General features: G+C 40.1%; 1 protein-coding gene across 2 annotated transcripts in view; it reads right to left on the bottom strand.

The window, feature by feature from the left end:
• The window catches only part of SLC36A4 (solute carrier family 36 member 4), a 51,554-nt gene extending 45,567 nt beyond the window's left edge, over positions 1-5,987 (bottom strand). Inside the window, exon 1 of one of the 2 annotated variants that reach the window (XM_027579364.1) lies at positions 5,747-5,987. In XM_027579364.1, the coding sequence (XP_027435165.1) occupies positions 5,747-5,798 (52 nt within the window). In that variant the 5' untranslated portion in view covers positions 5,799-5,987. The remainder of the gene's footprint in view (positions 1-5,746) is intronic. The other variant, XM_027579365.1, reaches the window with a different exon arrangement.
• Positions 5,988-24,318: the final 18,331 nt, after the last annotated feature.

Here is a 24,318-nt window from a genome sequence, read left to right as displayed (position 1 = left end):
TTGCTAACCAGACATTTTACATTCTATTTTTCATACGAAGTCTTGGAAATCCAGCATGTATTACACTTACAGCGATTTTAATTTGGAAAAACCATATTTCAAATGCACATGGAGCTAAAGATGATCCCATTGGACAACACAGCAATAGAGAGTTTTGTGCAGAGGAGTGATATGATCTGATTTGTATTTTAACCAGGGCCTACCTTCTCATGTGTAAAATGAGAGTAACTTCTAACTCACAGAGGTTTTATGGTAATGAAATGAGATAACATTCAGGAAGCACAGCACCTAGTCCTTGGCATGTAGGTCATCAATAAGTCCTAGTTTTCTTCCCCTTCCTACACAATGATAGATTTTTTAAAGATTTTTTTTATTTATTTGAGAGAGAGAGAGCACACAAGCAGTGGGGAGGGGCAGGGGGAGAGGGAGAAGCAGACTCCCTGCTGAGCACGGAGCCCAACACGGGGCTGGATCCCACGACCCTGAGATCATGACCGGAGCCGAAGTCAGACGCTTAACCTACTGAGCCACCCAAGTGCTCTGGGAGTTTTTTTTTTTTTTTAAGATTTATTTATTTATTTTTACTTGAGAGACAGTGCATGCCCATGCACAGGGTTGCCAGGGGAAGGAGCAGAGGGAAAGAGAATCTTAAGAAGACTCTGTGCTCAGCACAGAGCCACTGCAGGGCTCAATCTCACGACCCTGAGATCCTGACCTGAGCTGAAACCGAATCAGATGCTTAACCAACTGCATCACCCAGGCGCCCCCACGAAGATATATTAGAAGCAAATTATGCTGCACAGGATTTTAAATGTAAATCTTTGACAAGAAATTAGTGAATTTACCACCAATAATTAGTGATTATGAGCATTTATGAGCTACAAACTGTGCTATAATACTGAGTAGGCAAAATGTGTTATGCCAGCCAGAAGGAACTAGAGACTAGAGGAAGACACAGACACTTAAAAATCTAACATGGTAGAAGCTTTAACAAAGTTAAGAAGGTTTGGAATAAAATCAGAACTTTTGTGCAACATAATTAGAAGTTACAAAATACAAAATACAAAATTTACATTATACACAAAGTCTATTATTTGTCAACGTCTTGCTGTAATTTTTAGCCAAGTACTGAATTGGCAGTTCTAAAAAGTGCTATGTGATTACTATAGGTAAGAATTAACAATGTTTTATAAGATAAAACTCTATTAAGCAATGGATATCAAACTACCTAAACACAGTTATTTCTATTTACAAATGGAAAAATTATATATGAATAAGAGACACTAGTTTCATTCAATATTATACACCATATATGATATACCATACATATACGTTAATGGTGCATAAAACTGGAACATTCTTACATTAGGCAGTACGTGTATGATCTCCTAAACTGCCCAGACAATTGTCTCAAACTCAATCTCCTAACCTAAAATCAACATAAATTTCTAGTTGTAGTTAGAATTAAAGAAAATCACATTAATTTAGCATTATGTCTTGAAATCTTAAAAATGTTTATCCTTTCACCTAGTAATTCCACTTCTGACAAAGCCAGTATATGGAAAAAAGGATTTCTGCACAAAGATGTTGATTGAAACATTATTTATGTTGAAAATTTGGAAACAACCTAACTGTGCAACAATCAGGAAATTGCTAAATTAACTACAGGACCTCCACTTTATAAAGTATTACACTGACACTAAATTATAGTTTTGAAGTCCGAGTGAAACAGGGAAAAGTATATCATGCTGAGCGTGAGAAAGCTGGATAATCACAGTATGAATTCAGTGATGTTTTTAAAAGTTAATTTAAAATGGAAGCAAGGAAATATATCAAAAATGGGAATAAGGGGTGCCTGGGTGGCTCAGTCAGTTAGGCACCCAATTCTTGATTTCAGCTCAGATCATGATCTCAGGGTCGTGAGAGTGAGCCTGTGTCAGGCTCCACGCTCAGCACCCAGTTGACTTGAGGTTCTCTCCCTCTCCCCCTGCCAGCTTTCTCTCATGCTCTAAAATAAATAATTACTTTTTAAAAAATGGGAATAAGTTGGGGTGCCTGGGTGGCTCAGTCAGTTAGGCACCCAATTCTTGATTTCAGCTCAGATCATGATCTCAGGGTCGTGAGAGTGAGCCTGTGTCAGGCTCCACGCTCAGCACCCAGTTGACTTGAGGTTCTCTCCCTCTCCCCCTGCCAGCTTTCTCTCATGCTCTAAAATAAATAATTACTTTTTAAAAAATGGGAATAAGTTGGGGTGCCTGGGTGGCTCAGTCGTTAGGCTTCTGCCTTCAGCTCAGGTCATGATCCCAGGGTTTTGGGATTGAGCCCCGCATTGGGCTGCCTGCTCCTCGGGAAGTCTGCCTCTCCCTCTCCCACTCCCCCTGCTTGTGTTCCCTCTCTTGCTGTGTCTCTCTCTCAAATAAATAAATAAAATCTTTTTTAAAAAAAAAGGGAATAAGTTAACAAGGATAGAGATGTACAATGGGATCATGAGTACTTTTTACTGTCTTTCTCTGGAAAATGCAAAAAAAAAAGAAGAAAGTAATAAACATTACTTTTATAATAGCAAAATACAGGAAATCATTTATATTTTAACAGTGGAGAAACTAAAACAAAGTAGAAATAATTTCTTTTTTAATACAACATAATGTAGCTATCTAAATCTACAAACTACTTATATATGTAAGATGGAAACAGTGACTATCTTACTCATTTCTGAAGTGGTAAAAACATGCACAGCAAGAAACCTTCCAGAGGTCCCCACTACCTATGAAATAAAGTGTAGTTCTTAAGCTACACAAATGGTTATTTGTGTAGCTTAAGGAAACCTGTATCTTAACATCTCTACCAGTCTTTTACATAGATATCCAATTTTTTAAAAATCCTTTTTAAATTAAATAATATTTGGTCATGTAGAAAATCAGAATATATGTAAATAAGCAATATTCTTGAAATTAAAATTACCTCACCACTCAGAAATAACCACTGGTAACATTTGAGAGTATACACAAATACACTCACCTCCTGTATGTTCTCATTCAGTCCCATGGCTTTAAATACTATCTACATGCTGATGACTTCCAAATTTTTATCTCTAGACCAGACCTCTCACTAACTCTAGAAATAAATCTAATTGCCTACTCAATATCTGTTTGAGTATCCTCACAACATGGCAGCTGGCTTCCCCCAAGTGAGTGATCCAAAAAAGAGAGAGCAAGGCACACTGTCTTTTAGGATCTGGCTTTGAAGTCACACATTATCACTTCCACCATCATCTATCCATTAGAAGCAAGTTATTAAATCCAGTCCACATTCCAAAGGAAGAAATTAAGTTCTTCCTCTTGAAGAGACAAACATCAAAAAATCTGTAGACATTCTATAAAACCACCATAACATCCGAGTTGATGGCAATTTCATTCTTCCAGATACTCAGGTCCCTGGAGTCATCTTTGCTTCCTGTTTCACTCTCAACTTATCCAGTCCGTTAGGAAATCATGCTGGTTCTACATTCAAGTATATCCAGAGTCTAACCACTTCTCTCCACTCCCGCTCCTACAAGCATACTTCTGTGAGGAACAGGTACATCTCTTTCTTGCATTTCAGAAATACCCATCTGCTTCTACCTCTGCCCCTTACAGTGTAATCCTTTTAGAATTTAAGTCAGATACCCTGCAGCAGGGGGAGAATGGCTCCCCATTCTCTCAGAATAAAAGCCAAAGTCTTTACATGACCTCCAAGACCCTACATAACCTGGCCTCATCACCACCTTGATCACCCCACTTCAGCCATCTTAGCCTCTTTGCTATTTGTCTTTACTCTAGCTGTTCTTTCTGCCTGGAATGTCTTTCCCCAGATTTCCACTTGACTAATCCCTTCATCTCTTCCAAGTCTTTACACAAACCTCACCGCTTCCATATGATCCATCCTGACCATTTTATACTAGAACTGCCCAGCCCCCACCGACTTCTGATTTCTCTTACTCTGCCCTTTTTCCCACAGCACTTCTCACTTAACATAATATATAACTAGCTGAATGTCTTTACTGTTTATTGTCTGCTTCCTCTTGCTAGAATACAAGCCCCACAAGAATAGGAATTTTGATCTGTATCAGATATATCCCAAGTGCCTAAAACAGTGTCTGGCACATAGGAGAACCTTGCTGAATATGTGTTAAAAGAACAGACATAACTTTTAAGAAATAATTTGGAACCTTTTCTCAGTGAATAAAAATGTATATGGTAAACATCCTCCCATACTACTTTTAATGGCTATTCAGTACATGACTATATGGCTATATCACAGTTTACCTAAACATTTTCCTTTAACTGGACATTTAGATAGTTATCAGATTTTCTCAACTACAAATAATGTAGTGAACATCTCTTGATGTAAGTGTTACATGACTTACTTCCTTGGGAAATATTTCTAGAAGTAAAATTGCTGGGTCAAAGGATATGTGCATTTTTAAGGACAAATACATTATACTGCTCTTACCAGCAATGCATGAGAATGCACATTTCTCCACATCCTGAGATGTGTTATTAGTGAACATAAAACAGTCAGATGAACTTGGGTTCATATCTGGGTTCTGCCATTAATTAACTTAAAATTACTATAATGAGGATAATAATGGCATCTACCTCACCCAATTGTGTTAAAGATTAAAGGAAACAATGCATATGTAAAGCACTTAGCGTCCTGCTTGACACAGAGTAAACAGTCAATAAAATGCTAAGTTTATTTCTACCATTATTATGACCTGAAAGAAATTACCGGCAGAGTGCCCTGCCCGTTATTACAGGAACGCCAACCTATTAGTTACTATAATGAAATGTTGCTTTAAAACTCAACTTTTATTTTTTTTGAAGATTTTATTTAAAGCTCAACTTTTAAAAAATCATTTAATCATTCTGCATCGAATTAAAAATATTCCTAAATATAATGCATATAATTGGGCGGAACAATGACGTGACTACCCTGACCCTTGCTTTTGTTTTCCTTTTGACAGCAGGAAACCACAATGTTTTTGCACTCCCAGTCACCAGGAAGATGAGACCAGATCAGAGGAGAGCAGGAAAACAAACTTGGGCAAGTGAGCTAGCTACAGGTATGTCGCGTCCGGTCTGGTCGGCACGTCGCGCTTGCCACTCCGGGGATGGCACAGGGTAAATGAAGGGTTCACCTGGGACTCGGAATGAGGCTGTGGCGCATGAAAGCCTTCAAGCATCACTAGAGAAAACGGTGAGAGTCACAGAGCAAGCTCTCGCTAGCCTTTGACGTGCATACACAACGCAGCCGAACCCCAACCACCCCCCCACACACACTCTCGCGTGCGCGCGCTCCCATTTGATGCCCTTTGTAGGCCCCGCTTGTCTCCTGCCCAGCTCCCTGGTCAGCGGGGTCCTGCGCGGGTGCGGTCCCGAGGTCGCTCGCCTCCCGAGCCTCAGCTCACCCCAGGTTCCGGGTAGGTTTGCTCGGCTGGGTTTTCAATTCAAACCCGTGCCAGACCCACGACCCCAGGGACCTCGCCCAAAAACACCCCGTGGCCACAGGAAAGCCACCCGCGACTGTCCGGGTCCGGCGACCAGCCGCTCGAACCCGGATGCGGCCGGGCCACGCGCGTGGGGAGGGGCGACGGCGGCCCGGCGCCAGCACCCGCCTTCCCCCGCCGAGGCCGAGCGCCGGCCCGAGGTCCGGGCGCATCCCGCGGGCTCGCGGCCCCGCGCCCCGGCCGGCACGCAGCACCCACCGAGCTCCTCGCGCCCCGCCGCCTCGGCCGCCGCCGGCGCCGCCGCTTCCATCTCTCGGAGGTCTCCAGGACGCCGCCGCCCCGGAGCGCGCTCTCCCGCCGCTGCGTGGCCCGCGACAGGCGGAGGCCTTCCCAGCCGAGCGCGACCCACGCCCAGCGCCCGCCTCCCGGCCCCAGGCACCCCACCGGCGCGGCGAGGAGCATGCGCAGTGGCGCGGCCCGGCCGGCCGCGGTGCTGGGGCGCCAGGGCCCCCCTGGGGCTCGCGGGGTGCTGCGGGCAAGCGGCATCAGGGCAGGAGACCCGAGTGAGGGAAGGCGGGACGGAGGAGGGCGGGATAACCTGAGAGAAGGGGGCGCCTTGGGATCACCGGATGGGAGATTAGAGCTGGCGGGGACCCAGGCCTGTAGTTCCCTGGAGGACTTTAAAGGTGACCACGAACTTAAATTTGAGGAGCGCATCTATTTGCAAGGCTTTAGCATTCTGTAAGGCGCCTGGGAGAACGCAGAGGAGGAGGGGATTGTCCCCTATCCGTGTTGGAGTTCTGACTGTTCCTTGGTTATCCATCTTTCTGTGTCCCTATTTAGGGAGATACAGGATGCACTCACATTTAGGATTTAATTTAATCAAATAGTTTCACTTCAAGGAATTTTGGAGTGCCCTCCAAAAATACTTGACACTCACCTCAGGGCTGAAAGAAAATTAAGGGTAAGAATAATTATACTGATGTGGTGTCAAATATTCTTAAGCACTATATATATGATTCTGATGACAATCCTGTGAGATAATTCTAATATTTATATCCATTTTACAGACGAGGGAACTAAGCACACAAAGCTAAGTAACTCGCCCAAGGACGGTGATCTAATAAATGGGAAAGATGGAATTCTATCAGCAGCCAGAGCTGGGGCTCTCAACCAACATACAAAACTGACCTTTCAGGTGTGTACCAATTAATATTTGATGAATCAATAGATGAAGCAAGCTTTTGGTTTGAAAGGAAAATATCTTAACTTTGAAAATTCTTTTTTTTTTCATTTCATAATTCTTTAAAGTTGGAACACTAGACTTTTTCTGTTGGTCTGTTCCATTTCAATGGGGCCTTTTTAGGTAAGTCTTTTTTGAGGGGGGAGTCTAATTTCTAAGACCACTGATATAAGTACATAGTGACGGTATTAAATATTTAAAATTCTGAGATTAAAAAGGCACACAGTTACATAATAGCTACATATTTCCTCCTGTTGCATCCTTTGTATGTTTTACTAGCGATAATGATGATTTGCCAAAACCATTTGTTTTCCCTCACATCAACCCCAATCACTCACACATATCCACAAGCAAACCCCAAAGAAAGATTTGATATGTCCCTGACAAGTAATATAGATGTAGGGAAGATAGAGAAAGAAGAACTCTATTCTAGATCATGGCTAGAGGAATAGTCCCTAATCTGCATTGATGGAGCACTAGGTTAGAGGCGAGTGGGAGAGAAAACAAGCATTAGACAGGTAATTGTCCGCAAAACTACCCACTGTAAATGAGAATACTTGGGACAGTGTTGTGACACAGGAGCATTATTCTTTGAGTGCTAAAAGGGATCAAAGCCATTGTCCTCTAATCTCAGAATCAGGAAAGCAGATCTGGCAGTGTGGAAAAAAAAAAAAAGCCCTGACCTGTAATACAGGCCTGGGCTTTTCTGAAGAATCCTGGGCTGAGGCAAGCAGCTAGACTCAGTGTCTTTGCAGAGTGATATGGAGATAAGGCAAATGATAGAGATGATTTTAAGATTCAAGAAAATTACAGTTTTCATATACCACTACTTGCGAAGATCCTTACTGTCACTTCTACTCCAGGTCTTATAAATTGGAAGGGTTATGGGGAAAAGCTGTATAGGATAGAGACATAAAGAATCTAACCATTTGAATGGCAACCCTGGCAACTCCCTTCTTTCCTTTCCTCACTTTAACTTCCTGGATTATATCCCGATTATTTCCTCCCTTGTAACTATGACACTTTGTTTATATCTCTGTTATAAATCTTCTCCCCTGGTATTATAATTGCTTGAGTCTCATGCTCTACTGTGAACCCCTGCAGGAGAGAAGTCATATCTTCGTCTGTGTCTTTGGCTCAGTTAGGGCCTGGCAGAGTGCCCTGCATGTTACTACTCCCTCGAGAATAGGTGTTGAAAGTTGTTGACTCTAGCCTCATAGATACATAAAAGAAAATATTAAATATTTAGAAATATTTAATGTCTCCAAACACGTTTTATGGAGCCATTTCCATGTGCCAGGGACAGTGCTAGATGCAGGGGCTACAATGGCAGACAACATTAGTATAGGCCCCGCCATCCTGGACTTCATTGTCTCGCACAGGAGAGTGCAAACGAAAAGAACTAAACAAAATACTGTGTGATTACATTGTGGGAGAAGGAAAGAAGGTGTTATTGAGGAACCTACTCGAGATTGGGGAGGCCGGACAGTCTCCTCTGAGCACATTTAAGCTGGCACCTCAAGGTAAGAAGGAGTTAGTTAGGTGTCTGTAGGTAAAAGAGCAGTTCAGGCAGCGAGAACCGCTTTCCCCATTTTATAGATGGAGAAGTGGTGTGTTTTTGACATGCTGATTTACACCAGGGGACATCTAGATAGTGGCGTCTATTATACAGCAGTTGGAGTTGTAAAATTTCTTCATGTGTAAAATAATTTTACCAACCTCAGAGAGGTTCAATGAGATAAAGTTTATAAAGCATTAATACACTGCCTAGTTCATAGAAAGCATCAAATAAACTGAGTGTGTTAGTTAGGAAGGTTTTGTTACCATGGAGAGAGAGGCCAACTCAAACCAGCTTAAGCCAAAAGGAGAATTTAATGAGAATTTAATTGAGATCCCTAGGACAGAGATGTGACTTCGCTCAGGAACAGCGGATCCTGATGCCTCTGAGACTCTATCTCCTTTTCCATTAATTGCCTTTCTCTGTGCAGCTGCTTGTGCATCTGTGCTAGTTTTTGCTGCAGAATTCCACTGCTTCTCAGGTTCACCTGGCGGCAAACATGGTTCCCAAGAACTGCCAATTTCTATATCTTATGGTTTAGGTGCCCAGAAAAATACTGGTTGCTTTTTCTCCGTTCCAATTTAAAATTTTTCCAGAGAAAAATTGTGATTAAATCACGTTGGATCAGTTCCCTACCCCAGACTAATCAAGTGAGTGGCAGAGAAAGTCATACATCATGGTAGGTACTGATAGAACCAGGTGGATGACAGTGTGGAAAGGGGAACAGTTTTCAAAAGGAGAAGATGAGCACACCAAATCCTGGATGTCCACCCTACTTTGATTCCCCTCTATGTAAAATATTACTCATTATGTGTCTTAAGGCTATTTTACTCCCTTATGTTCTCAGTGGATATAGAGACAAGCTTCTCACCATCTTTTAAATAATATCTGCTTAAATGACTTCTTTTCTGTTAATGAGCTTAGGAAACATGATGACATAAACATGAATAAACATAAAACAAGAATAGAATGCCATAGAAAAAGAAATGGTTAGGGAACAGAAAGTAGATCAAAGAGACAAAAAGGAGGGAAAATGGAAAAAATAAGAAAATTAAAGGATCCATCCAGCAGATCTAAGATCTTAATTCAGAAATTTAAGAGCTAACAGGAAAAAGGAAAAAAAATCAAAGTAATAATATAACAGAAATTCTCAGAGTTGAAGGACATTTGATTAGAAGAATCCATTGAGTGACCAATGCAACAGATGAAACAGAACTGTGCCAAGACATACCATCATAAAATTTTAGACCACTGAGCATAATAGGAATATCCTGAAATCTTCCTGAAATGAAAAAAATAAAAGGGAGGGGGCTCATATTCAATTCCATACTAAAATTCAGTAGCAACATCAGAAGCTAGAGGATAATGGAGCATTGCATTACAACTTCTGAAGGAAAACATGTCCAGCTTAGAATTCTGTATCTAGCCAAACTGTCAATCAAGTGAAAGGGCTTTTTCTTTTTTAAATTTAATATTTATTTTTATTGTGTATTTAAAGAATCAAATAAGACATAACAAGAAACAAGTTCTGTCCCCCTTTTCAAGTGGCAACCACTCTGAACTTTTTTGGTAGTTTCATTTGGTATTTATCTCCATATTTCTAAATAACATACTTGCAGCACTATTAATTTTTCAGTTTTAGAAACTATGGTCTTTCAAATATGGAAGTGAGAACTTAGTCTTTTACATCAACTTCATACAGAATGTTTCTCCCCACTCCAGCCACATCTTCAGAGTCGTAACACATTCTCCATTAAAGTCATATCTTTTTTTAAGTATTATGGCTCGCGCGTGCTTTTCACTGCCAAGGAAAATGGTGCGCTGTACCTATATTTCTTTTATCGATGTTTTGTTTTGTTTTGTTTTGTTTTGTTTTTGTTTCTGTGGAGTACCCCTTCCTGGTAACTTCTGTCCTCCAATTTGGACTAAGTGCTCTCCTCAGCCTTCAGTACAACTGTGATACGGGAACTTCCCTTTGGCATCCTCTCAGGATTCCTCTCTCCTGGGTTAAATCCCTGGTTTCTTGGATCCCAAGTCTCCTTATTTCTAGGTTTACTCCTTAATTTTGATAGAGCATTCCTCTACAGCTTTCTAAGGAAAGGAACATGAGAAATAAACAGAACTCTTTGTATAGAGCTTAGACAAATCTCTTTCGATCTCCCATATATCTTAAAACTGGTCCCTGCCAGTTACTAATTTTTATTAAGTCAAGCATCCCAAAAGTCATCTATAATGTGAAGTGTATTATCTCTATATTCCTATGTTTTCCCCATGTGTAGTTGGGTTTTCTTTTTAAAGATTTTATTTATTTATTTTAGAGAGAGAGAGAAAGAAAGAGCAAGGGAAGGAGCAGAGGGAGAGGGACAAACAGACTCTGTGCTGAGCACGGAGCCCAACTCAGGGCTGGATCCCATGACGCTGAGATCATGACCTAAGCTGAAACCAAGAGTCAGATGCTTAACCGACTGAGCCACTCAGGCGCCCCTTTCTGTAGTTGTATTTAAGGCCAATCAGCCCTATGACTAGAGAGACAACAGTTGCAGAACCTAAATTTTTAATGACTGGGAAAGACCGAATGAAGCAGATTTTCTAAAAAGTCCTTTGAAGTTTTATAGTCAAAATAAGAAGGAACCTTCTCATTAAGAATTCCTGACCCAAAAGAAACATGTTTAAAACATATTAATTTAGCCAACCACCACTCCATACCTTTTTAAAATTATTTATGTGCAGAATTTCATCACCAATCATAAATTATAAGTCTTTCTTTTTTTTCATTTGGAATAGGAAAAGCTAAATTCTCCACACAACATGGCTTTTATTAAAAGCATGGATGGGGCACCTGAGCGGCTTAGTCAGTGAAGCATCTGCCTTCGGCTCAGGTCATGATCCCAGAGTCCTTTGATTGAGCCCCACATCAAGCCCCACATCAATTCCCACATTCAGCTCCCTGCTCAGCAGGGAGTCTGCTTCTCCCTCTGCCTACCACTCCCCCTGCTTGTGCTCAATCTCTCTCTGTCTCAAATAAATAAATAAAATATTTTTTAAAAAGCATTGAATTGAAATGCTATTTGTTTCACTAACTGACCTGAGGAAGTCTCTCTAGAGAAGAGAAACACTCCAGAGAAAAAGGAAGTTCAAATTGAAGAACTGGTTGACAGAATTATATTTATTCCCAGACTTCCCCAGTAATTTGGAGCAACACTGTTAAATTTGTACTTGCAACATGTACAACTGAGCATACAAAACAGTGTCAGTGGAAAAAATCCTCTTGACAATAAGCAGACTGAAACATATTTATGAAATGTTTAGAAAGTTTATACTTATAAACTTTGAATATTTCAAAAAAAAAAACCTCTGGAATTATGTTCCCCAACCCCCAAAGATGGAACTAGAATTTGAAACCTGGTCTGTGTATTTCCTGTATTGCAGTGATTATAATAACTATCTATGTGGCAGGCAAAATACTATGTACCTGATAAGGTTCTCCGTTGCCTTCCATTTTACCCTCCAGATCTACTTTCCTTTCTTTTCCATTTCGCTCTGGGCTCTGGAAAACTACCCTGTACAGAATGCTTCAGTGGGCTTCCTGAGCTCTGGCCTCCGATTAGGTTTGGCGATTGGAGGTAGAGGAAGGAGATCAGAAGAGGTTAAATTGGTAAGAAATTCATTCCTCTGGTGCCCTCCTTACTGAGTCACTACAAGTTGGCTGCATCCCTCTATGAAAGCCACAGCTTCCATCCAGCAGCCCTCCCTAGGGTTCCTGTAAACACTACTTCCCATTGCCTGTCCAGGGCTAGAGGCAGGAATACTTCTCCCCAATGCCTGCTCGAGGGCACTGCATCATCCCTGTTGATTCTCCTAAAAATCTGCCCATAAGTTCCTCTACTTGGCCCCCCTCAATTAATTTGTGTGCCATTTCCTAGAGAGACCCTTATAAATGCATGTACATCATCTTGTTTATTTCTCTTAAAAAAAACAAAAAACTTCAAGTAGTATCTTCATTTCACAAATGAAGAAATCTCAATTAAGAGAAGTTAAGCGAGTTGCTAAAGATCCAACGACATTGTGTCCAGAAACATTTAATCAGGCAATGGGAAATCACATTCCCATCCCAGAAAGTTCTCCGGTCTTAGGATCCTATGGGCTTTTATTAACACCTCAATAACTTTTGTTGGGGATGGTTATTTATACAGGCTAATAATTGTCAGTCAGGAGGCCAGCAGTTACTGAAGCAGCTGTTGCCTTGATTTTGGCCAAAGACTAAGGCCTCTGACCAAAAAAATAAAGCGTGCTGAATGAACAGGTACATGGGCACTGACAGAGGGGCCCTTGTCATATGTCACCTCACCCTGTGTAGCCATCTTTCATCTCCGGCCCCACCCATTTTCTCCAGGGCTGATTGGAAACAGAAGTTTTGGTAATCCTTCTCTCCCTCATCTTCCCTTCCCCCACTCCAGTCCCAGGAAGGCCCTACAGAGGATATACTTCCTAGGGCTGGGCCATCAGATTATAAATTATCTGGGAAAAATTATCCACTGAGATTCCATTTTTCTGCCATTTGGCAGTGAGGCAGGGATGAGGGTTAAAAACAGAGTAAAATGGTAAGAGCAGAATAAGTTTAGTTCAGGTTAGTCCCCTTCACTAGATTCCTGTTCCTCACCTCTTCTTGTTAGTCATACAGAAAAGGGAAGGAGATAAGAGTTTTCACATCACAATGGTCTAGTTAATTTTGTTAAAAGTAGTAATACTTAAAGTATTAAAAAGTAGTAAATACTTAAAAGTCAATTCAATAACAAGAAAATCTAACTTTCATTGAGCCAGTCCCCATGCTAAATGCAGTGCAAAATTACCTCATTTCTCCTGCACAACAGCCCTGTGAGGTAAGTGTTCTATTACTTCATTTTTAAAAAAAGATTTTATTTATTTATTTGAAAGAGAGAGTGAGAGAGAGGGGGAGAGAGAGTGAGCATGAGCAGTGGGGAGAGGCAGAGGGAGCAGACTCCCCGCTGAGCAGGGAGCCTGACATGGGACTCGATCCCAGGACCCCAAGATCATGACCTGAGCCAAAGGCAGATGCTTAATGGACTGAGCTACCCGGGTGCCCCTACTTCATCTTTTAGTCAAGAAAACAGGCTTAGATAGACTAAGAAACTTGCCCGAAGTCCAACAGCTGGTAGTCAAGTTCACTTGAGACTCTTGGATATATGCTCTACACCACTCCGTCTCACAACAGCTTGACCTGAGCTCCTGAGCTGGCAGGGTGTGGCTGCCATTGTGCACTGCTGACCACTGGCTGGTGGTGGGATTTAGTCATGAGAGCATTGCACATATCTGCCTATCCATTCTCCCCATATAACTAATCAAAGATTAGGAAAATCATCATGAAATCAGGTAATTGAGCTTCTTTGTTGGGCCTTAACTCTGCCATAAATGTCACTACCAACATATTTAACATTGTCCTCTGATAATATTACTCTTTGAAGGGTGATAGAAAAAAAGTGACTTATGGCTAGTGCTAAGAAGCACACAGTATTTTCCCACATGTTATTTATTCCTCTTGTTATTTAACATCAGTGGTAAAAAAAAGGCTTTAAAACTTGTGCTTAAGTAAATCCCAAGTGTAATTCTACAGTCTCAAAAGTAAAAGAGTGCTTTCAAAAATTAGCTTCTTTCCATTATAAGTACTATGTATTGGTGAGACATTAGTCTACATGGAAATTATTTAACTTGACTTGTCTTCTAATGAAACTATTGTCACGCCGAGTATAAAAGTCTAGTTTTCTCTGGACACTAAGAATTCATGATCCTCACATGTAAGTTTAACTTGATAAGTCTTCTCTGTTTCAGGCTTTTAACATCAAGGTTGGTTTGGGATTTAATTTGACAGGCTGTACCTGTTGACTTTTGTATAGCCTACTTTTCATCACAGTTGAAAGAGAATGTGTGAAAGACTTACCTATGCTAAGTATGTCACCTGAGACACAGGTCATGCATGAGGAATCCCAGAATTCCTGCTACCTGGAACCCTTTCCACAGTGATTTAAGGAACTTGCTCACAACTGAATGACACTTTTCAGTGATACCAGCCACACTGGGGAGGAATAGAACCATTCCTCATTAAGGAAATCTGGCTAGAGATGCCAATCTCCAGTTGCCCTCTTTAGAGAAAGTAAACACAAGCCATATAACCTGCTTTCTGGTAATAAACTAAAGTGATGTGGAAGTTAGAATGTTCCACTCAGGAGAAAAGAGAAGTTCCAGCTAGAGGATAGCATTCCAGCTCATGTGCTGGGAAGTTTTTAAGACAAGAAGTCCTTGAGGAAAGGTACCATTGTAAAAAGAAAATGTCACCAACCTGTTTCCTTTAAGGCCAGGCTGATAGACAATCACATGATTCTCCATTTATATGGTACTATTCCTGTCTTTTGTTTTTCAGTCATAATAACAGATAATTGTTCATTGTCTGATTTTTCTCTCATGAAAACAGCTAAGCACTTTGACCTGATTTTCTCAATAGACTGCATCCATTTTATAATAAATTAGATCATTGATTGACTACTTAAAGATGGGCCATTACATTAAGTCAGAGAAGTGAGAGATTGACCAAGGAAGAGTTCACTTTGCATAATATAAATATTTCCTAATTCATCCTCCAGTCAGCTCTTTGGACCTCCATTAGTTGTGTCAATAGACACTCTATCATCTAATGAGTTTGACCTTACCTTCACTGCACTTATTCAAATATGACTCTTTAAGGAAATAAAAAATACAGTTATTTAGATCACAACATTTAGAATCTTTTAAATAAAGCTCTAATTTATGTCTTTATTTTCATCCTAATTACCAAAACTTGACTCTGAAATATGGAGCTCCATGGGTAAAATTTACTTGGCCTCATATCTTCTGAACTTGGATGAGTACAGTAGGGATGGAGACAGAGTGGACTTTCCATTCATGGAAGGGGAGGGCTGGTTTTCCACACAGAAGAGGGTGCTTCCTGGAGTTGACCATAAATGACAGCCTCATGCTGCACTAAATAGTGTCACTCAATTGCTATGGATGTTCCACAGCTTGATGTCTTTGCATGTGTCCCGGAATAAATGAAGCCTCTAGCCAAAATTGGGCTGAATTCCAGATTGTTTAACTAAGTGATCAAAGAATTCCAAAAAAAAAAAAAAAAAAGGCTGCCCTCCTATATCCTGGGGTCCAAACCAATAAAAGAGCATATTGTTAACTGCTGCTATTCACAGGGATTGGCTCCTTCCTTGCAGGACTCTTGAAACCCCTTTAACTGTGTTTATAATGATTTGTTGCTGAAACATCTATCATCCTTGGAGCTATCTTCTGCTACTGTTGAGAAAGAAATAGAAACCAGGAAATGGGGTGCTTTACAACAGAACTTTCCACCATGTCTAGAGTAACACACAACCATATCCTTACGCCTTAAGTGAATGTTCCTCAAGCAAATAGCTATCCCTATGCCCCCTTTTTCCCTCTCCTTTCAGGGATTGGTGTTTTTGGCATTTCTGCTCTAACAGGGACTGTTCAGTGTCTCTTTCCTTCTTTTATTGAATTACAACTTTTAGCTGTACACATGACAGCCTAGTCATCTCTGCTATCCGACTAGACTCTGGTCAATGAGATATGATCAAAGAATATGTGCAATATATGAGTCTTGCCTTTGTAACCATGGAAATAAATGCAACACTCTAGGCATGATAAGTCAACAGAACAGAAGGAACCTAGGCCCTTGATGATTTCCTAGAGTAAAGCTGGTCATACCATCTTGGACTTTTATATGAGAGAGAAATCTTATTTAAGTCATTGTATTTTGGATCTCTGTCACACACAGCTAATGAAGCTTTCATTCAGGTGACTACAAGGTTTAGGTTAAATCATATGAAGAAAAGATTACAGACTCTCACTCAAGTCTGTTTAGCCTAACAGAAAATGTCAGCAGAAACCTTCCTCCACACAAATCCTGTATGAAATTTTATATGTGCTCATCCAGATCTACAAAGGAAATCAATTTACTTTGCTAGCAAACTCTGAATTTACAATGATACTTACCAGAATTCTTCCTAGACAGATACCTCATTACTTGGACAGTAAAAGAGCTTGGGCAGTATCACTTTCTACTGACTTACTTCTCAAAGTCAGGTCTATGGATGAAGAGCATCCTTATCTTTTCAAATTTCAGATCTCAGACCCCACACCACATCTACTGAATCAGAATTTCAATTTTAAGAAGAACACCAGGAGGGCACCTGGGTGGCTCAGTCCATTGAGTGTCCAACTCTTGTTTTCAGCTGAGGTCATGATCTCAGGGTCATGGGGTCGTGCTCAGTGTGGAGTCTTCTGGAGATTTTCTCCCTTTACCTCTGCCCCTCCCCCCACTCGCATTCTCTCTAAATACATACATACATACATAAAATCTTGAAAACTCTGGTAGTTAGTGTGCACATTAATGTTCAAGAAGCATTGTTATAGAAGATAATATGAAAGAGCATGATAGAATTTTTATATTCTATAACAGTAGTTCTCACATTGTGGTCAACAGACCAGCAGCAGCAGCAGCAGCTGGAAACTTGTTAGAAATACAAATTCTTCTCCAGCTAACATCATACTCAATGGTGAAAAGCTTAAAGCTTTCTCCCTAATATCAGGAACAAGACAAGGATGTCTGTTCTTATTACTTTTATTCAATGTAGTACTGGAAGTCATAGCCACAACAATCAGACCAGAAGAAGAAATAACAGTCTCCAAATTGGTAAGGAAGAAGTAAAACTGTCACTATTTGCAGAAGACACAATATTATATATAGAAAACCCTAAAGACCCCACCAAAAAAACTATGAAACTAATAAATGAATTCAGTAAAGGTGCAGGATACAAAATCAATATATAGAAATCTGTTGTGTTTCTATACACTAATAATGAAATAGCAGAAAGGAAAAATAAGAAAACAATTTTATTTACAGTTGCATCAAAAAGAATAAAATACCTAGGAGTAAATTTAGCCAAGTGGAATTTAGTGAAAGACCTGTATTCTGAAAACTATAAGACACTGATGAAAGAAATAAAAGATGACACAAATGGAAAGATACACCATGCTCATGGATCAGAAGATTTAATATTGTTAAAATTTCTGTACTACACAAAGCAATCTACAAAATCAATGCAAACCCTATCAAAATTCCAGTAGTATTTTTCACATAACTAGAACAAAAAAAATCCTAAAATTTGTATGGAACTACAAAGACCTCAAATAGCCAAAGCAATCTTGAGAAAGAACAAAGCTGGAAATTCCAGATTTCAAACTGTACTACAAAGCTATAGTAATCAAAGCAGTATAATATTAGCATAAAAATAGAGACATAGATCAATGAAACAATATTGAAAGCCTAGAAATAAACTCATGCTTATATGGTCAATTAATCTATGACAAAGGAGGCAAGAATATGCAATGGGGAGGAAAAAGTCTCTTCAACAAATGGTGTTGGGAAACTGGAGAGTTACATGCAAAAGAATGAAACTGGATGCCTGTTTTATACACAAAATAAACTCAAAAATGTATTAAAGACCTAAATGTGAGACCTGAAACTATAAAACTCCTAAAAGAAAACATAGATAGTAAACTCATACACGTTGGCTTTAGCAATATATTTCTGGATATGTTCCCAGGCAAGGGAAACAAAATAAAATATAAGCAGTTGGGTGGGACTACAACAAACCAAAAATCTTTTGCACAGCAAAGAAAACAACCAACAAAACTAAAAAACCTACTGAATGAGAGAAGATATTTGCAAGTGATATATCTGATAGGGGGTTAATATCCAAAATATATAAAGAACTCATACAACTGCACACACACACACACACACACACACACACACACACACACACACACAAATTATCTGATTTAAAAAGGGGCAGATGACCTGAATAGACATTTTGCCAAAGAAGATGTCCAGATGGCCAACAGACACATGAAAAGATGTTCTACATTACTAATCATCAGGGAAATGCAAATCAAAACCATGATGAGATATCACCTTATACCAGTCAGAATGGCTAGTATCAAAAAGATGAGAAATAACAAGTGTTGGCAAGGATGTGAAAAAAGAAGACTCCTTGTGAACTGTTGGTGGAAGTGTAATTGGAACAGCCATTCTGGAAAACAGTATGGAGGTTGCTCACAAAAATGAAAATAAAAGTACTATATAATCCAGTAATTCCACTTCTGGGTGGACTTTATCCAAAGAAAACAAATACACTAATTTGAAAAGATATATGTACCTCTATGTTTATTACAGCATTAAAGAAGATGTAGTATATGTACACACACACACACAATGGAATATTAGTCAGCCATAAAAAGGAATAAAATCTTGCCATTTACATCATGAATGGACCTAGAGTGTATGATGCTGAATGAAATAAGCCAGACAGGGAAAGACAAAAACGATAGAATTTCACTTATATGTGTAATCGATAAAACAAAACAAATGAACAAATAGCAACAACAAAACTGAAATAGATTCATAAACACACACACACACACACACACACACACACACACACACACACACACACACACAAATTATCTGATTTAAAAAGGGGCAGATGACCTGAATAGACATTAGAGAATAAATTGGTGGTTGCCAGAGGGAACTTGGGTGAAATAAGTAAAGAGGATTAAGAGGATTAATACAAACTTTAATTTACTAATTAATTTACTAATTAAAAGGATTAATACAAACTTCCAATTATAAAATAAGTAAGTTACAGGGATGAAAAGTATAGGATACACCATGCTGGGAATATAGTCAATAATATTGTAATAACTTTATATGGGGACAGATGGTAACTATACTTATCATGGGGAGCATTTTGTAATGTATATAATTGTCAAATCACTATGTTGTACAGCTGAAACTAATATATATGTCAACTATACTTCAATCTGAAAAAAATAATTAATAATATGTAATAGTAGTGATTATTATATAATACCATAATAATAATAATTAATAATTTTTAAAAAGAAGACAGATTCTTGGGCCATAATGCAGACCTACTGACACAGAAACAGTGAGGGTATGTCCCCGCAATTGTACACTAACTAGTCCTCCTCAGAGGTTCTGATGCTTTTTGCTGTTTTAAAGCAATATTTCCTGCAACTTATTTTTTGAAATAGTAAGGTCTCTGTTATGTGAAAAGGGTTTCATGGTCAAATAAGTTTGAGAAACACCAAGTTTAAACAGTTTAAAATGCAGAGTTTCTCTGTCTATAATGTTAATATACATGGCTATCTCTAAGAGGGTGATACAGAATGCAGCATTTAACAAACTCACTGGACATTTTTCATGAATTAAAATTACATGAATTAAGGACTAGTGTGCAACGGACCAAACTTTGGGAAATGCTCTTCAATACTTTCCCAAAATCACTGAAATAATTTCAGGCTGAGGATACAGTTTGTGATTTGTTACATTAAACCTGAAATTTCCAGAGAAGCCAATTCAAACTTCAGAATCATTATTTCCTTGTGACATTCCTTTCCAGGTATCTGGCATCAGGTATAGTCAGTCACTAAGATCCTGTATTCCTCTTTGTCTCACAGCTACTCCCGTCCTTCTGTCCTAGAATTATAGGATTTGGCATTGCCTAAAACAACATCAGTGGCCCATTCAGCTTGAGAATTATCTAACATTTATGAGCACTTACTCTCTTCTAGGCATTGCACTATGTACTTTCTTCTGTGTTATTTCATTTAATCCTCACACGAGCCCAGTGAAATAAATGTTGTTATGAATACTTTACAAATAAACCAAGGCTCAGAGAGGAAATGAATCTCAAAGCCCCATAGTCAGTAAGAACAAGACCCAGGACCCCAACTCTGATTTGATGGATTTCAAAGCTTCTACTCATTCTACAATTTCCACTGCATACTTAAGACTTCCAGCATCACCCTGTGGGCTAAGATATTGACTGCATGCCTCTATCTTTTTAAGAAGTCTGATCTGAATTCCAGATTAGCATAGAGGCTTTTTGGGGGCGGGGGCTGCTAATATATTCAGAAATGAGGGCAAAGCCCAGGGAAGTTTTGCTAAAATAAATAGCTCTTCCCTTTGGAACAAGTCCAGAACAGTTCTACATGTAAAATAAACCTTTCAAATTATCAGTATTCACTGATAATTGAATCATGTGGATGGGAAGAGGGACAATCATATATGACTTGCATGCCCAGTGAATTTGGGAAAACAAAACTGTCCATTTAAAAGAACAATGTAAGGCCATATATGCCAAAAGCCAACTGGATTGAACAACTTCTCAATGCTACAGGAGTTAAAAATAAGTAGAGATACCTTCTACTTGGGCTGCTGATGAACTTCAGCTCAAATCTCAGAATTGTAGTAGAGAAGGCTAAGCAGTAGTTCTGAGGAAGGAGAAAGCAGTGGGATTTGGAGAACAATGTGACTACTTCACAGAGCAGTTCACCTCTGAGTGAGCCTTGATCATAGGGCAGGATTTGGAGAGGCCCTGGGATGACCACTTGGCTGGAAAGTCAAGAAAACGTTGGATGCAGTCAATGTGACTTCCAAGTTCAGGTATCAGCCCCAGTTCAGGCAGAGCTATGCCTACTCATCATCACAGGGCAGTATTTACAGGAGAGACATGGCTCTCAGTCAGTGGAAAGTATGCCTTGCTCTTCTGAGAAGCCTGCTTTTACATCAAGTCTCAGTGCAGGGATCTATTGGATTCATCCCATTCAGTCACTTCAGGATTAATTCAGCACATCAGAGTATCTCTGTACTTGCTCTCACCACTCACTCCTTCTCTTTTGTTACTCATCTGAAGCTGAAAGAAGGGTCTGTTGCTGACTTCATTCCCAGGGGTGTGATCTATGCTCTAATAGGTGAGGTCCTAGTTTGCCGGAGATCGTCCCAATTGACCCTGTTGTTTCGGGTGTCCCAGTTTGAACAATAGGTCATATGGCCACCCTACTCATAGCACTGGTTTTCTTCCAACATGGGAGCTCATGCCCAGAGAGTCATTCCTGTCCCTTATTCCAGCAAGGCAGATCCACATCTCTGGTACTGTTCCTGGAGACATAATGCCATGAACCAATACCCTCACTTTTTGAGAGGAGTTGTGGATCTGGTGAGGTCACTGCTCTTTGAAACTCATCCTCTTTCTACAACCATTTAAACAGTCACCTGGCTGATAATAATGACAAATTATCCAGATATTTTTAGTTTTAACAGTGCATTATATTTTCAGAGAGCACTGCTAACACATCAGTCATAGATTCTACCCTGCACAACAGCTCTGGCCCTGAATTCTCAGAGGAAGATTTGAGTACCTGTGTAGTAGGTACTTTGAGTACCTCTACAGTGCTCAGAAACAGCTGGAGAGGTGTGCTAAGCAAATATCAGAAATAAATGTTACGTTAAGCAAACAACGAGGTAAGAATACAGGATAGGGAAGCAGCCCCATGCTACACAGCTGTTTCAAGGGCAAACAGGCCTGTGGGCTTGTAAAACTTTTCTGTCACAGGAATGAATATATTAATTTGGCTAAACAGAGAATGCATATGTGAGAAAAAGAAAAAGATTTTGTGAGCTAGCAAAGTGTAGGAAAAGGAAAAAAAAACAAAAACAGAAAAAGTCACTAAGACAGATATTAGCAACATCCGTCTGTACAAGAGAGGCAGTGACCTGGCCAGTATTTCTGGTTCTGTGAGTGAGGCACTCTTCACCCAATGCCATTGACCTGATATCAATTTTCTTCTTAGTTCCTGTGCTCTGCATTTGGAAAAACTTATTTTGATTATGGCAAAGCTTCTGTCTTAAGACTGTGTTGGTCAAGGGCGCCTGGGTGGCTCAGATGGTTAAGCGTCTGCCTTCGACTCAGGTCATGATCCCAGGGTCCTGGGATCGAGTCCCGCATCGGGCTCCCTGCTCCTTGGGAGCCTGCTTCTCCCTCTGCTTCTCTCTCTCTCTCTCTCTCTGTCTCTAATGAATAAGTAAATAAAATCTTAAAAAAAATAAGACTGTGTTGGTCAAATGGAACTTTGCTTTCTGTCCCTATGCAGTAATTTCTTCTTGTGAGTGGACTAACAGGCTTCTGATCTTGATTGGATACATCATGGAATTTGCTACTGATCATAAGAACCCCAGCCTTCTGAGATTAATTTCTCATCAGAAATTAATGGGCACCCTGTTGGAGCAGACACAGCTCATTGCTTCTGCAATATCCTCATTTAGTGACACACTGTCACCATTGGTCCATGCTTGGCCCCCTTTTATTTATTCATTTTATTACACCATTGACAAATAAAAATAATTTAAATTAAAAGCTACAAATAAAAACTACACTGGTTTGTGTATCTCTCTAGTAAGACTGATTATGTAGAGAACTAATCCTTAGAGATAAGCTTTCTCTCCTTGGATGGACAAAATTAGGATTCTTGGTCTGTGTGTGTGTATTGAGGTCATGATCCCACCTTGGTTGGCCTGTAAAGGGTCATTAGTGGCTTTTCCTGGCAGACATGCTCTTGACATCATTGCTTGTTCTCTGCAAGAGCCACTGTGGATGCAAATACTTATCTTTCCATACTCCTTTTGGATGGATGAAAAATGGTGGGACAAACACAACACAAACATGAGTAAAGAAATCCTTGACTTCTATTCTCCTGCTTCTTTCCCAAGGGAAACTGTTTAATTTTCAAGGTGCAAAAAATTAAAAATAGCTTCCATATATTAAGTTTTAACTGTGTGCCATGAACAATACTATGCATTTATTTGCATTATCTAATTGACTCACCCCACAATGTGCCTAGCACCCGGTAAGAATAAGCTGCTGTCTTAAACCCTTTGGGTTTACCCACCTGTGACCTGTATGTCCCACGGTGCCCTGATCTTGGCTCCTCACCCTCTGTTCCCAGCAGTGCCACAGCTCAGGAATCCAGGTCTGACCCTGACCTTTCTGAACCTCCTTTCTGAATCTCCTCGACCATGGTTACTCCCACCCATCAGAGTAGTCTGGGAATGACTCATCTGGGTCCAGGCAGGGCACAGGTGGGCAGCAAGTGTCCTGGCTGCAGCCCCTGAAGACTGTATCCCCTCCAGGCCTGACCCAACCCTTCTATGAGGGAATCAGACACCTCACTAGCACACCTCTTTCTGTTCCTTTCACACCTCATGTGGGGCTGGCCACCTCCACACTCTCCTCTGGGGATCAGGAGCACCAGGTTTGTACCACCTGAAATATGTCAAGCAGCCCAGCTTCTCTTTCCTACCTCCTTCCCCACTGGAATAGCCAGCTTCCAGATGCTAATCCTTAGTGCTCTCATTTTTCTGTTAAAACTATCCCGTAGTGTTTTCCTTGATTTGCTAGAAAGTGCTTTAGAGAAATGTAGTTCCCTTCTAAATATGGGGTTTTTATTTTTGTTATTATGGTTGAGATGAGAATGAGGATGATGGTGATGTCTGTTCAATCAGCAGGGCTTTAATGATTTTCTTTGAATGTTATCTTTGTCTTCTGGAGAAGCCTGACTGATCAGAAGAAAACAGGCAAGGAACCAATAACACCATGAGCTAGGGTAACTAACTTTCTTGAATTGCCCAGGACTTTCCCACATTTAGTTCCTTATTTTTAGAAGCCCATCAATCGTGGGCAACTGGGGACAGTGGGTCATCCTACCACCTCTAAAGAAAAGAGCAGTGATCTTAGAATTATCATTAGATAGTCTTAGAATTAACACTTTCATTCATTCAAAAGTCTTTTCTAAAGAAATTTTCCATTCTGTAATCCACTGAAGTATACAATAATAATGATTATTAAAAACAGCTATACTGGGATGCCGGGTTGGCTCAGTCATTAAGCGTCTGCCTTCGGCTCAGGTCATGATCCCAGGGTCCTGGGATCGAGTCCCACGTTGGGCTCCTTGCTCAGTGGGGAGCCTGCTTCTCCCTCTCCCTCTACTGCTCCCCCTGTTTGTGCTCTCTCTCTCTCTCTCTCT

This window comes from Zalophus californianus, chromosome 11 (assembly GCF_009762305.2).
Source record: "Zalophus californianus isolate mZalCal1 chromosome 11, mZalCal1.pri.v2, whole genome shotgun sequence".
Classification (NCBI taxonomy): domain Eukaryota; kingdom Metazoa; phylum Chordata; class Mammalia; order Carnivora; family Otariidae; genus Zalophus; species Zalophus californianus.
Note: the sequence above shows the minus strand (reverse complement) of the source record. Positions and strands in the feature narration are given on the sequence as shown.